General features: G+C 40.4%; 1 protein-coding gene across 1 annotated transcript; it reads right to left on the bottom strand.

Annotated features, from left to right (window-relative positions):
- Positions 1 to 8,360: 8,360 nt before the first annotated feature.
- LOC135480969 (sorting nexin-31-like) lies at positions 8,361 to 15,806 on the bottom strand. Its single transcript, XM_064760900.1, has 6 exons — positions 15,412 to 15,806; positions 14,887 to 14,956; positions 14,392 to 14,493; positions 12,516 to 12,629; positions 10,059 to 10,100; positions 8,361 to 8,506 (listed from the first exon to the last, which is right to left on the bottom strand). Exons 1-6 carry the CDS (start codon positions 15,475 to 15,477, stop codon positions 8,361 to 8,363), a joined length of 540 nt encoding a protein of 179 aa, XP_064616970.1. The 5' UTR covers positions 15,478 to 15,806.
- Positions 15,807 to 16,212: the final 406 nt, after the last annotated feature.

A 16,212-nucleotide genomic window follows, 5' to 3' on the forward strand; every position in this document is an offset into this window, starting at 1 on the left:
TATAACTTTGGTATATAAGGTACATTAATACATGTATAACTGTCATTATGATAACAATGTAAATTTTCCCCAATTTTTGATTTTATCAAATATATTTGTATAAAAACTATATGTTGTAAATAAAGTTTGCACTATCACTTTGCTTATCAACCATAAAATATAATTCTTCATAATTTTTTTCCTCTTTAATTGTGTATTTTAGGGCTTTTTGCATAACACGATTACAGGTAGAGCTTGGGCCCCTGGATCATAAAGCAATCTTAGACTTAAGTCAAAATTTCAAATCACATTAAAATTGTTGTTTCTAATGTTACAAGGTCAAAATTTTGCTTGACAACATCAATTCTGAAAAAGTTATTGGACAGCAGACTTCAGTGAAAATAACCGAAAGCAACATACAAAATTTAATAAATGAAGTTTTGACTTAAGTCTAAGGTCGCTTTGTAACCTTAGGGCCTGTGCAGAACAAAATAAAAACATTTACATAATGTTAATACACCCTCAATATGATGTCTTCATTATAACACCACAGTCGCATATCTGCAGTCTAAAGATGTAATATAAAATGCCTAATGTTATATTCTGTACAATACTGCCACCGTTATTGCCATCTACCAGGCTTTTTCTGCATAAAATGTATTAAAATGACTAAAATGTAGAGGATAAATGCTTTCTAGTGTAAACTATGAATTAGGTCAGAGATCACTACACCTGATTTAAAGAATTTATGTCTTCCAGCCACCACTCATTTTTTGTTTCCTTTTTTTTCATTCGGCCACACCAATTCATATTTTTGTATTACTGGCAGAATTGCTCTTTTTCTTTCAATGTCAGCAGAGCATATAAACACAAGAATAAGACTGACAAATTATCCAGTTTTGGGGATATGTGGACTGTCCCAGCAATGTTTCCTCTGTAAGTCATGTTTGCTTGATCAGAAAATGTTCAAGAAATGGAAAATCATAAAAACAAAAGGTAGGATTTTCAAATTTATTTGAATTCCAGTTTCGGACTTTTTAGTGTTTGCATGCCAGTAAAACACAAAATAAAATTGCAGCTATCACCATATGCAGCCTATTGATTTTACTCTCCTTGATTGTTAACCCCTAAACATTTGCAGCAATTAACAAAGTGTTTTTACGTGTGACAAAAGAACTAATTCTAAGAGATATAAAAAAAAAGCTTATGGCTGCAAATAAGATAGCTGATGCAAGGTTAAAGCTTAAAGCGATTTCATTTCCCACAGAAAAATAAAAAATGTGCCCGTAATTTCACTTGGTGTCTGACTTTTAATAGCTTTACATTACAAGATTCTGATCTTTGAAGACAGGTTCCCCTTCATGATCAGCTCATGTTTTTACACATTACTAATGTGAGTCCACCACCAGGATCGGAGTGGTATTCTGATTAAAATATTTAAAGCATTACATGATTATGTGATGGATGCATGCCTTATGCTTTAATGTACATCATATACAAACCCTCACTGCACTGCCAAACTCACTACATTGCCAGCATGACGTCGGTCCCAAACCTGGCATTATAACGTAAAACTACTGTATATTGTATACTACTGTATATATACTACTATATCTTAGCAAAGAACTGAAGTTGTTCATTTCAAAAAGTTGATGGAGAATGTGTAGATACTATTTAGAGCTCCTCAACGATTTCAAAAAGCATTTCTAAAGAGGTCCAACAAAACCCCTTACACTTTTTTCCGTACAAGATTTTTGTCATTCCAAATTGTATCTAAAATTGGTGAATCAACAGGAAAATTGCGGGCTAGACGTGCATGTAGGCTCATTGATAGATTCTTAAAAGTATGTTCAAGACATACAGTCAAGGCCCCGAAAAGTCCTTTGTTTTGGTTACCAGGCTCAACTTTCGAATCTTGGGAAGGTACTTCTGGTCTGCCAGATTAATTATATTAAATAATACAGATACACATTTCAGAAATGCTGGGAAATTTTCCAGTTTGAGCAAGTTTTAAATGTACAAAAAAAAAAAAAAAAAAATTTCAAAAGTTAAAAAGCTAGTTGATTTTATTAAAACCACTGTATCAATGAAGCCAGATGTGTACCAGGCCACTGAAACACCACTTCACATACATTGGTGTGGATTATTATTATCAAACTGCATATGGCACCACAACATCAGCACTCAAATAACTCGTTTACATGACAAACTTGTTTCCTGAACAATTCCTATTTGGCATTGAATAAACTGTTTTCCCACAGAGTGCTGCCATCTGGTAAAGATTTCACCATCGATGAATGAAAGGGAGGTAAATCTGGATTCTCCACCTAAAATGGAGAAAGAGAAAAATCCTATGAAAACACTGTGATATCATCTTCTATGCAAACACTGTTAAAGTGTAGTAGTAAAAGATTGAGAAAGGCAACACAAATCTGGGCTCTGGGTAACCAAAACCCCTAAACTTTGGCTCCTTCAACTTTGTGCAAACAAAACCTTTCAACTTTGGGTTATTAAAGCCCTCAACTCTGGTCAACCAAAACCCCTGGTATCTGGATAACAAAAAACCCTGTGCTCCAGGTAACCAAAACCCCTGTGGTCTGGGTAACCAAAACCCCTGGTATCTGGAAAACCAAACACCCTGTGCTCTAGGCAACCAAAACCCCTGGTATCTGGAAAACCAAACACCCTGTGCTCCAGGCAACCAAAACCCCTGTGGTCTGGACAACAAAAAACCCTGTGCTCCAGGTAACCAAAACCTCTGTGGTCTGGGTAACCAAAAGCCCTGGTATTTGGATAACCCAAGACTGTGCTCCAGGCAACCAAAACCCCTGTGGCCTGGAAACCAAAAACCTTGTGCTCAAGGTAACCAAAACCCCTGGTGTCTGGATAACCAAAAATCCTATGCTCTGCATAACCAAAACCCTTGGTGTCTAGATAACCATAAACCACTGTATTCTAAATAACAATAATCACTATGCTTTATCACCAGTAAATAGTGTTTAAGAGTTTTCCACTTATATGGCAGCGGTCAGTCTATGGATGTAGGAAACGGGTGGGTCTGGAATAAAATGATGATCTTTGCCAGGCACATAACAAATCTCTGGACTTCAGGCTGTTGAAACAGCGAGATTGGAGCACCCAAAATCATTGATGAACGGCCTGCATGATAATCCCAGGGAGCCAGTACTTAAACAATCTAAGGGGGCCTCAGTTGCTGAACAGCTCAATGACCCACAACCTCTCACCAATGCGAATGCTATGAGTTCAAGTGCAGCCCACACTGGTTTCCTCTCCGGTCATACATCCGAAGGTTTGCTAACAACCTACAGATGGTTGTGGGTTCCCCCTGGGTTCTGCCCTGTTTCTCCCCACCATGATGCCAATCAAATAAATACATAAATAAATAATCTGAGCCAGCGAAGACCCCATGAGAAGTTTATCAAATTTTGTAAAACAATGAATTTGTTCTCAAAGATATTTTGGTACCAAATGAACACAATGTCAGATACAGAGAGGTAAAACAGCATAAGAGAGAATCTAAAAACTTTACCCTGAGAAGTCTTATAAACTCCATCACTGCTGACACCAGTAATGGCGCCTGCTTTGTTTCTATGGCAACAGTAGACGTGGTTGCCGAGGAGATGTGGAATGTAAAAGTCACCGACATATTCTTTGTGCACAAAGACCAGGACTCCAGCCTGAACCAGGAGAAATGCTCTGTTTGCTCTGAAATCATGATGAAAAGAACAAAATTACACAGAGTGAAATCGCCCTTAGGAAATGGATTAAAAGTTAGTTAAAAACTCAAAGTGTTGATTTAATCTCAGTCTAGAATAGGCAATATTTTACATCCCCTTAACAGAGGAGTTTCAAGTTTGAACTCTTTTATTGCTGAAGGTAAGAGAAGTCCTACTGTATCATGTGACCTGTCGGATTTGTTATGCAAATATTTTTTAATCACATTTACTCTAACATGAGCATATGAAAAAAGGTTCACAAATGTTGAAGTTAGAGCAGCAAATGCCAAAAAAACATCAAGGTGCTCAGTGTTTGAGTACTTTAGAAATTCCTCCAGGAATGGAGAGTCATTTGTGCCCCAAGAACACAGTGACACAGGTGATTGGCAAATTAATAGTTTTGACTAGTTATATGATACAGGCGGAATGTTTTCACATTCAACAAGAACAAAATTGTGGATGGGTTGTGGGTTTCTCCTGGGGGCTCTGGCCGGTTCCTCCCACCACAATACTGGCCGCCATTCCTATAAGTGAAATATTCTTGGCTATCATGTAAAATACCAATCAAATAAATAAATCAAATAAAATCAACAAGAACAGGGCTCGAAGTGGCAACTTTCAGCTATTGCTTCCACCGTCCCCTGGGTCCTTGGTGTCTTGGGGGCAATAAACTGTCAACATTGATTCTGCGCAGTCTTACATGAAATTTGCTGGAGACTTCCAGCAATATCACATGCATATTTAGATTCTTGGAGACTTCCAGCAATATTGCATACACATTAAGTTTGCTGGAGACATCAAGCAATATCGCATAAGCATTAAGATTGCTGGAGACTTCCAACAGTATTGCATACACAGAGATTGCTGGAGGCTTCCAGCAATATCGCATACACATTATGATTGCTGGAGACTTCCAGCAATATTGTATACACATTAAGATTGCTAGGGCTTCCAGCAATATCGCATACACATTAAGATTGCTGGAAACTTTCAACACTATTACATACACATTAAGATTGCTGGAGGCTTCTAACAATATCGCATACACATTAAGATTGATGGAGACTTCCAGCAATATCGCATACATATTATGACTGCTGGAGACTTCCAGCAATATTGCATACACATTAAGATTGCTAGGACTTCCAGCAATATCACATACGCATTAAGATTGTTGGAGACTTTCAACAATATTGCATACACATTAAGACTGTTGGAGACTTTCAACAATATTGCATACACATTAAGACTGCTGGAGACATCCAACAATATCGCATACACATTAAGATTGCTGGAGACTTCCATTTTCCATTTTTTTAAATTTTTGTTTTGTTTTTTGGATTGCTGTTCAAAGCTATACTGAATAATTGTCATTTACATACATAAAAGATGACAATGAGTCAGTTTGATGGGTGCAGGGAAATGGTGTACCAAGAGTGACAGAAGAATCCATGGGAATTTACAGAGGCAAACTTTTCCATTTGTGAATATGAAACACACCATGTAAGTTAACTCCATGTAAGACTACTTGAGACTGTAACGTCAATCATTTATCTCTGATAAGGTCTAATTTTTAAAATTTTTTACTTCTTCAAGAGATTGTCTGTTGTCTGTTAGAAGAGAAATATTAACTGCCACCCACAAGGCCAGATTTGCAACAAAATCATGTGATGGCTTTCCACAATCCTCTCCAAATATTATCCAAGGGCTGACCAGCACTGGACTTTATATTTAGACCATTAGACAGGTGTAGAGAGATGAAGCCCAAATCTGGATGGACAGATTCCTTTAATGGTTCATTGTTGTTTAACACTGTACTCAAAGTTTATTCACTTATACAATGGCCGGTCTGCCAGCAACCTGCTACGCTCTGCCTGGCTTCCTCATCCATAATGCACCCGTAAATGAAGTGAATCACATTCTTGAGTACGGCATAAAACACCAATCAAATAAATAAAATATACAATGGCCATCATTTTTATCGGTGGAACAAACCGCAGAGAGCCTGGAGAAAACCACCAACCTTTGGCAAGGTACTACCAAACTTTCTCACATAATATACACATGACATACAGAACTTGCACAGCATATTTAAAAAAGACAAGTTGTCATCAATGAATTTAAAGCGCAGTTGACCACTCATTATGATTTACAACTAAATGAAGGCCCCTAAAAACAGTGAAATTATGAGAAGACAACACTGGAAGAAACACTACAGGCATGTGACTTTCACAGATCTGTACGTCAAGGGCACTACTCTCGAATAGAAAGGCTGGTAAACAGATAAAAGTCCCAATTTAGTCATGCAAAAACTGAAATGACTGAGTACTTACCTAATTCTAAGGTCAGTCCATTCTTGCTACAGGACACAGAGACAACACTTCCTTTGGGAACCTAGAACAGTTAAAGGAAAAGACAACACTTAACATAGGCTGAGTTATACAGGGGTGGATTTATTTGATTTATTTGATTGGTGTTTTATGCCGTACTCAAGAATGTTTCACTTATACGACGGCGGCCAGCATTATGGTGGGAGGAAACCGGGCAGAGCCCGAGGGAAACCCACAACCATCCGCAGGTTGCTGGTAGACCTTCCCACGTACGGCCGGAGAGGAAGCCAGCATGAGTGAACTCACAGCAACCGCATTGGTGAGAGGCTCCTGGGTCATTATACGCTGCGCTAGTGCGCTAACCAACTGTGCCACGGAGGCCCCTACAGGGGTGGAGAATGAATCAATGAATGGTTGGGGTTTAATGCCATACTCAACAATTTTTCAGTCATATGACGACGAGGAGTCATTAGGTGCTTGTACGTGTACTGTATCTTTTAGTAGCAGGGTGAGACCATGCCCCCAAAGTGCTGCCGCCAGTGAAGCATCAAACTGAAGACACCAAAACATGACACGTCACCAAACACATGATCTCGGGATCTCTCGACTTTGAGGCGGACTCTCTGATCATTACACCACCGAAGCAGTCTCAGGGGTGGGAGCGGACGTAAACAGTCACAGCCATTTTTTTCTCATGTGCTTGGTAACTCAAGTTAGTCATTTTTTAATCTAGAATTCTTCACCAGGCCATGGGGTGCACCATATAAAAGCAACATCTGGAATTCTTCACAAGGCCATGGGATAAACCATGTAAAAGCAACACCTGGAATTCTTTACAAGGCCATGGGATGCACCATGTAAAAGCAACACCTGGAATTCTTCGCAAGGCCATGGGATGCACCATGTAAAAGCAACATCTGGAATTCTTCACAAGGCCATGGGATGAACCATGTAAAAGCAACATCTGGAATTCTTCACAAGGCCACGGGATGAACCGTGTAAAAGCAACACCTGGAATTCTTCAGAAGGCCATGGGATGCACCATGTAAAAGCAACATCTGGAATTCTTCGCAAGGCCATGGGATAAACCATGTAAAAGCAACACCTGAAATTCTTCATAAGGCCATGGGATAAACCATGTAAAAGCAACACCTGGAATTCTTGAGCCAGGCCATGGGATAAACCATGTAAAAGCAACACCTGGAATTCTTCACAAGGCCACGGGATGCACCATGTAAAAGCAACATCTGGAATTCTTCACAAGGCCATGGGATGAGCCATGTAAAAGCAACACCTGGAATTCTTCACAAGGCCACGGGATGCACCATGTAAAAGCAACATCTGGAATTCTTCACAAGGCCATGGGATAAACCATGTAAAAGCAACACCTGGAATTCTTCACAAGGCCATGGGATGCACCATGTAAAAGCAACACCTGGAATTCTTCACAAGGCCACGGGATGCACCATGTAAAAGCAACATCTGGAATTCTTCACAAGGCCATGGGATGCACCATGTAAAACCAACATCTGGAATTCTTCACAAGGCCACGGGATGCACCATGTAAAAGCAACATCTGGAATTCTTCACAAGGCCATGGGATAAACCATGTAAAAGCAACACCTGGAATTCTTCATAAGGCCATGGGATGCACCATGTAAAAGCAACACCTGGAATTCTTCACAAGGCCATGGGATGAACCATGTAAAAGCAACATCTGGAATTCTTCACAAGGCCATGGGATCAACCATGTAAAAGCAACCCGACAAATAACATCGCACACTCATACTCTGATGTAGTTTGTCTTCACATAGCTTTCTTAAGACTACGGCAGCTTGCAAAACTACTTTATTACCCTCAATGACCTAAAATTTCACACACAAAAGTGCATTTTTAGATACAAATAAACAGCAAAAATATTATTTTTGGTGCTGAAACACCTTTCCAAAATCAACAGAACTCAAAAGTCAGGCAAAATCGGGAAGTTAGCCATAAATGAAATTTACAGTCATTTAGGGTAATTTAAGATGTATACATGCTGATTATGATGTAGAAATTCACTAGTATATTATTCACACTTTTATTTGATTCATGTTTTACTAAAAAACATTTCACTTAAATGATGGCAGGCAGCATTCTGGTGGGAGGAAACCAGACAGAGCCCGGAGGAAACCCACAACCATCTGCACGTTGTTGGCTGCAAGAGCTGGATTGACTTCAGAGCAGCTGCATTGGTGAGAGGCTCCTTGGTCATTGAGCTGCACTAGTGTGCTAAACACTAGGCTACGGAGGCCCCTTCTCTGATATAATCTCTTTAAGTACTGACCCTGTAGGGATGGTCAAGACAAGTGACCTCAGTCAACAATCTGCAGTTATCCAAACAAAACTCAAAGTATTTTTCCACAGTGTGGCAGATCTCCACGTACTGCTTTTCTGTGCAAAAAGCTGGATTTAAGCACTCTGAAATACAAATAAAACAATGATAATATTTCAGGCCAAGAAGCCTTCATGAATTAATTAATGAATGCTTATGACTAAAAGCCACGTTGGCAATATTTTGAGAACATGTTTAAACGATGAGACAGTAAATGGCTTTCAACCCAACAATTCAAAACATTCAAAATGAGACCAAAATAGATGAACCTGTTTTAAAATAGGTTAAAAAATAGCAAATCATTAATTAAAAAGACGCTTATGCATCAATAATTTTCACATTCGCCCGATGACAGTTCTGCAGAATGTGTCATTTACCTGGACACTATACCGGGGAGTACACATGCACTTCATCATGAATGTGGAATGAAAACCTCAATAAAATCATCATGAGGCCAGTTATATGTTTCTTATATTTTACTGGATTATTAAAGGAAAATGAAGTATTTGTCATTTGAAAGACCACTGAACAATGTAACATTTATTTATTTTCTTTTTTGGGGGGAATTTTTTCAACCTAGTAAAATGCATCTGAAATATCGAATTCTATGGTGGTCTTCTCTGACCACATTGGGTCCAGTGACATCACATTGGTACTTTGGCCATTCACCTCATGCTGCTAGATTTTATCATTCAAAATGCACATACATAGAGACCTATCACCAAATGGACCGTGAAACAAATTATTTCAAGCAAAAAACAATATGCGTATAATCTCATGTTTTAAAACTCTTTCGCACAATTGGAAAATTAAAAAAAAATAATTTGAACTATTTTAATGGACAGTGTTTACAGGTGTGTTATCAGATATACTAGTGTACTTCGGTTTAGTGTTTTCTTTGCCTTTGACATGATTATTATATAATAATGACTACAATTAACACTAATACCCCTCTGTCATTCCTCTATTCGGTTTTGCCAGTGACAGTTCCGTATTTTCGTTACACATAGGTTACTTCTCTTTCCAAGGTTGTCCTTTATTTCAGTATTACAGCATATCGGACTATGGAAAATATGGCCGATTACTTTGTTAGTTGTGCACAGAAGCAAATTGCTTCAGATTCAAAAGTAGTTAGCCTTACAAGACTATTTCACCGGTGGATTAGTCAAACCTGATAATAACTGTATAGTACAGTGGACTGGACACCTACCATCAAGGGGGGATAATCTACGAAAAGGGAAGTAATCCGTGCATTACAAAAACACTGACAAGCTGTTGATTGTGTTCACTGGGCCATATTTGCTGTCAAACATATGTTGAAGGCTACTTCATTCTTCACTAATATAGACATGTACTTATGTCGTGGAAGTCAGCACGTTGCACAAGGGGAAGATCATTAGTAACTTGCCAAAGGTCAGTGGTTTAGCCCTTGATGAAATGTTAGATTGGCACCTTTCTCCTTTCCAGATTGCACTGACTGCTGAAAGCTAAAAATGCGCCTTTGAGTTGTTTTATGTTTCTGAGATTCCGCAAGTTGCAGCTTTGAGTTGGCTTTTGATATTTGAGTTGCCTTTCTATGATTTTTGAGCTGCATGGTGATTTTTAAGCTGTCTCATGATTTCAGTTGCATTCTCTCACCCTCCAGCTCCTGCAATTGTGGCTTGGTCGGACGGATTTTCCCTGAAAGAATATGGACAATGAAACCAATTAAAAATACTACCACTACACAAAATTTTTCAATCTCAATATTATTTACTTAAATTAGTTTGCGACAAAACCTATTTTTCATATGACCTCTTGGGTCATAAATGGGAAGGTCTACACTGCCAGCAACCTACCCATCACAACAATCCTGTACAAACACCACAACCACTCACTCCATCCTGTGTCTGGACAAACACCACAACCACTCACTCCACTCTGAGCCTGCACAAACACCACAACCACTCACTCCACTCTGAGCCTGCACAAACACCACAACCACTCACTCCACTCTAAGCCTGCACAAACACCACAACCACTCACTCCACTCTGAGCCTGCACAAACACCACAACCGCTCACTCCACTCTGAGCCTGCACAAACACCACAACCACTCACTTCACTCTGAGCCTGGACAAACACCACAACTGCTCACTCCACTCTGAGCTTAGACAAACACCACACCCACTCACTTCACTCTGAGCCTGCACAAACACCACAACTGCTCACTCCACTCCACTCTGAGCCTGCACAAACACCACACCTGCTCACTCCACTCTGAGCCTGCACAAACACCACAACCACTCACTCCACCCTGAACCTGTACAAACACCACAACCACTCACTTCACTCTGAGCCTGCACAAACACCACAACCACTCACTCCACTCTGAGCCTGGACAAACACCACAACCACTCACTTCACTCTGAGCCTGCACAAACATCACAACTGCTCACTCCACTCTGAGCTTAGACAAACACCACAACCACTCACTTCACTCTGAGCCTGGACAAACACCACAACCACTCACTCCACTCTGAGCCTGCACAAACACCACAACCACTCACTCCACTCTGAGCCTGGACAAACACCACAACCCCTCACTCCACTCTGAGCCTGGACAAACACCACAACCACTCACTCCACTCTGAGCCTGGACAAACACCACAACTGCTCACTCCACTCTGAGCTTAGACAAACACCACAACCACTCACTCCACTCTGAGCCTGGACAAACACCACAACCACTCACTCCACTCTGAGCCTGGACAAACACCACAACCACTCACTTCACTCTGAGCCTGCACAAACACCACAACCACTCACTCCACTCTGAGCCTGGACAAACACCACAACCACTCACTTCACTCTGAGCTTAGACAAACACCACAACTGCTCACTCCACTCTGAGCTTAGACAAACACCACAACCACTCACTTCACTCTAAGCCTGGACAAACACCACAACCACTCACTCCACTCCAATCCTGTACAAATACCACAACCACTCACTCCATCCTGTGCCTGGACAAACACCACAACCACTCACTCCACTCTGAGCCTGGACAAACACCACAACCACTCACTCCACTCTGAGCCTGGACAAACACCACAACCCCTCACTCCACTCTGAGCCTGCACAAACACCACAACCACTCACTCCACTCCAATCCTGTACAAACACCACAACCACTCACTCCACTCTGAGCCTGCACAAACACCACAACCACTCACTCCACTCTGAGCCTGGACAAACACCACAACCACTCACTTCACTCTGAGCCTGCACAAACACCACAACCACTCACTCCACTCTGAGCTTGGACAAACACCACAACCACTCACTCCACTCTGAGCCTGCACAAACACCACAACCACTCACTTCACTCTGAGCCTGCACAAACACCACAACCACTCACTCCACTCTGAGCTTGGACAAACACCACAACCACTCACTCCACTCTGAGCCTGCACAAACACCACAACCACTCACTTCACTCTGAGCCTGCACAAACACCACAACCACTCACTCCACTCTGAGCCTGGACAAACACCACAACCACTCACTCCACTCTGAGCTTAGACAAACACCACAACCACTCACTCCACTCTGAGCCTGCACAAACACCTCACCCACTCACTCCACTCTGAGCCTGCACAAACACCACAACCACTCACTCCACTCTGGGCCTAGACAAACACCACAACCACTCACTTCACTCTGAGCCTGGACAAACACCACAACCACTCACTCCACCCTGAACCTGTACAAACACCACAACCACTCACTTCACTCTGAGCCTGGACAAACACCACAACCACTCACTCCACTCTGAGCCTGGACAAACACCACAACCACTCACTCCACTCTGAGCCTGGACAAACACCACAACTGCTCACTCCACTCTGAGCCTGCACAAACACCACAACCACTCACTCCACCCTGAACCTGGACAAACACCACAACCGCTCCCTCAACTCTGAGCCTGGACAAACACCACAACCACTCACTCCACTCTGAGCCTGGACAAACACCACAACCACTAACTATACTCTGAGCCTGGACAAACACCACAACTGCTCACCCATTACAACATGTCAGCATAGACACTCACCTGTTTCCACCTGATTCAAAGCCTGGACAAAGAGCCAATGGGCTGCATTCGCATCTGTCTTTAACAATTCCTTCTCCTTCTTTGGATCAAAACACCATTTTTGGAAAGTCAAATCTGGGAATAAGATGACATCTTGATGAGTACACAACTCACATTGTCGCCCCTTAATACCCAAAACACTGCTATAATCCAGGACAAATGATAGTCAGAGAAATACAAAATGAATCAGATCAGAAAGAAAAGATATTTTGGCGGGGGGGAGGTTACATATGACAGCAGCCAGCATTATGGTGTGAAGGAAAATGACAGCCTGAGGAAACCCACAATCATCCACAGGTTGTTGGCAGGCCTTCCCAGTTATAGCCAGAAAGGAAGCCAGCATGAGCTGCACTTAAAGTCACAATCACCCCATTGGTCAGTTGCTCTTGAATCATTGCGTCTCACTGTTAATGCCTGTTTATAACTGTTTAATTAGTTTTGCTACCAGAATAGTAGTTAATACTGTCTTTACTGAAGGAATTGCAACCATTGTGATACAGTCACAGTTTTCTGAGAGGAAATAAGGCCGAACAGAAACATAACTGACTTACCTGTTACAGGTAATGTGATACAGTCAGGAATTGCAACCATTGTGATACAGTTGCAGTTTTCTGAGAGGAAATAAGGCCGAACAGAAACATAACTGACTTACCTGTTACAGGTAATGTGATACAGTCAGGAATTGCAACCATTGTGATACAGTCGCAGTTTTCTGAGAGGAAATAAGGCCAAACAGAAACATAACTGACTTACCTGTTACAGGTAATGTGATACAGTCAGGAATTGCAACCATTGTGATACAGTCACAGTTTTCTGAGAGGAAATAAGGCCGAACAGAAACATAACTGACTTACCTGTTACAGGTAATGTGATACAGTCAGGAATTGCAACCAGTGTGATACAGTCACAGTTTTCTGAGAGGAAATAAGGCCGAACAGAAACATAACTGACTTACCTGTTACAGGTAATGTGATACAGTCAGGAATTGCAACCATTGTGATACAGTCGCAGTTTTCTGAGAGGAAATAAGGCCAAACAGAAACATAACTGACTTACCTGTTACAGGTAATGTGATACAGTCAGGAATTGCAACCATTGTGATACAGTCACAGTTTTCTGAGAGGAAATAAGGCCGAACAGAAACATAACTGACTTACCTGTTACAGGTAATGTGACACAGTCAGGAATTGCAACCATTGTGATACAGTCGCAGTTTTCTGAGAGGAAATAAGGCCGAACAGAAACATAACTGACTTACCTGTTACAGGTAATGTGATACAGTCATAAGGTCGCAGTTTTCTGACAGGAGTAAGGCCTCCCAGAATCACAGCTACATGTAACTTACATGTACCTGTTACACATAATGTGATACAGCCATAAAGCCAGAGTATTCTGACAGGAGTAAGGTCTCCCAGAAACATAACTGATTTATCTGCTACAGGTAATGTGATATAGTCATAAGGCTGCAGTTTTCTGACTGGAATAAGGCCTCCCAGAAAAACAACTGACTTACCTGTTACAGGTAATGTGATACAGTCATAAGCCTGCAGTTTTCTGACTGGAATAAGGCCTCCCAGAAAAACAACCGACTTACCTGTTACAGGTAATGTGATAGAGTCATAAGGCTGCAGTTTTCTGACTGGAATAAGGCCTCCCAGAAAAACAACTGACTTACCTGTAACAGGTAATGTGATACAGTCATAAAGCTGCAGTTTTCTGACTGGAATAAGGCCTCCCAGAAACACAACTGACTTACCTGTTACAGGTAATGTGACACAGTCATAAGGCTGCAGTTTTCTGCCTGGAATAAGGCCTCCCAGAAACACAATTGGCTTACCTGTTACAGGTAATGTAATACAGTCATACGGCCGCAGTTTTCTGACTGGAGTAAGGCCTCCAAGAAACAAGGCAAATGCTCCATGGCTTGATTTTGACAGACCTGCAAATATTAGGGTGAAATATCTGTATCAAATGACAAGACTATAACCAAATCAAATAAATAGTATCATAGATATTGATAAGGTTTTGGAGGCAAACACCATTGCCTCCTTCAGTTGGCCAGAATTAACCTTGAACAGATTGAGCAGAGAAAATTTTTTAAAACAACTGTGCAAAATAAATATATATATATATATATATATATATATATATATATATATATATATATATATATATTATATATATATATAAATTTAGTCATTATTTGGAATTACTCATTCATGTATAAATATTAAAATGTTGAAAGTATAATTCACATATGTACATGTAATAAAAAAAAAAAAACAACCACTTTTATCTTTCATTTGTGTGGTTTTCCCTTGGAAGAACTAACCTAGTGTATCACAGACTTTTCGATGAAGATCTGTGGTCAACAACTGGTTATTGTTCACTTTTGACAATATCTGAAAGAAAACAGAATAAAAGACACTTCAGCATGACCCTTGATTATTTTCATTAGCAGTAAACTGCAACTTCTTCTGTAATGAACTTAAAATTCTTTGTTGGGCTGGCATAACGCGACTGTATCTGAAAAAATAGGGTTGGTTCTTTGGGAACTGTTTTCTCGTTATTCTGCTGTTGAAACATGATAGGCATATGGGTTTTAGAAAAATAAGAATAAATAATAAATCAAAATCACAATAAACGATACAATAGGGACCTTTTTTGGAATGAATGAATGAATGCTTGTGGTTTTACGGCGTACTTAAAAAGCCCTTCTGGTGCACACACATTTCAGGCTAAAATTGCTAGTACGTGACTGGTCTTCAAGTTTCAAGTGATCCAGACACCTTGCAGTGAAATGAATTAAAACATGTAGACAGGGCTTATATCTCTTCAGCCAATAAACATGTATTACCTTCACACTTGGACTGTCCTTGTCCAGTGTATGAACTTCAACGGTTTGAAAATCGGACAATTCCATGCTATCACTGAATTTCCCAAACGGGGAATTTGTTTTTTTTTTTTAATTTCTCTTTTGCTTCTGTCGATAGCCGATAAACTAAATAGTTTTAGTGCTAGTAGGCCCTACTCTACAATGTGTTAACTTGAAAAAGTGTCATATGGAAATGATCTCAAATGAAATGAATTCATCTAACAAGCACATGTAGGCTAAGCCACATGAAATGCAGACCGGCCAACAAAGGCTATACATTTTAACTTAATTGTCCAAAAAGTTGAAATAACATTTTTGACAGTAGCCAATAACGTCAATTTTGAAGCAAACTTTGTGATCAGCTGACATTATTCAACTCAAAAGATCTTTAACTTAAAGTAAAAGAGAATAACGTTCAACTCCCAAAGTTCCCTACAATAAAAGTTACAGTGTGTGTTGACACTGACTACGTTTCACGTTACGGGACCTATCATTACTTGTCATTCCCCAAGTTTGGCGTTCTTCACATTATTTCCGTAAAACAGTCCTATTCTTTCCCCTATTGTTCGATCTTATATCGTTTACTTTGATGTTCAAACTATTTGACTTTCTCATCAATTGAGCCTAAGGACTTAAACCACAGCGCAAGGCGCCAGTACACAGACACCAGTTGCTCCCGGTTGTCAATACATATGCTGCCTTAGAAAATAAAAACCACTAATCTTTACATGTTCAAATAGTAGTAAAAATTCTTCTTCAAGCCCTGGATGCCGCGCCACATTA

The sequence above is a fragment of the Liolophura sinensis genome, chromosome 13 (genome assembly GCF_032854445.1).
Source record: "Liolophura sinensis isolate JHLJ2023 chromosome 13, CUHK_Ljap_v2, whole genome shotgun sequence".
In the NCBI taxonomy this organism is placed as follows: Eukaryota; Metazoa; Mollusca; class Polyplacophora; order Chitonida; family Chitonidae; genus Liolophura; species Liolophura sinensis.

What these genes read in the sequence shown, in the direction of transcription:
- LOC135480969 (XM_064760900.1), bottom strand. Translation starts at nt 15,477, where the DNA reads ATGGAATTGTCCGATTTTCAAACCGTTGAAGTTCATACACTGGACAAG. An exon ending in AAAAGTCTGTGATACACTAG is followed by an intron (nt 14,494 to 14,886) that starts GTTAGTTCTTCC and finishes TAATATTTGCAG; the next exon opens with GTCTGTCAAAATCAAGCCAT. An exon ending in TTTGAATCAGGTGGAAACAG is followed by an intron (nt 10,101 to 12,515) that starts GTGAGTGTCTAT and finishes ATATTCTTTCAG; the next exon opens with GGAAAATCCGTCCGACCAAG.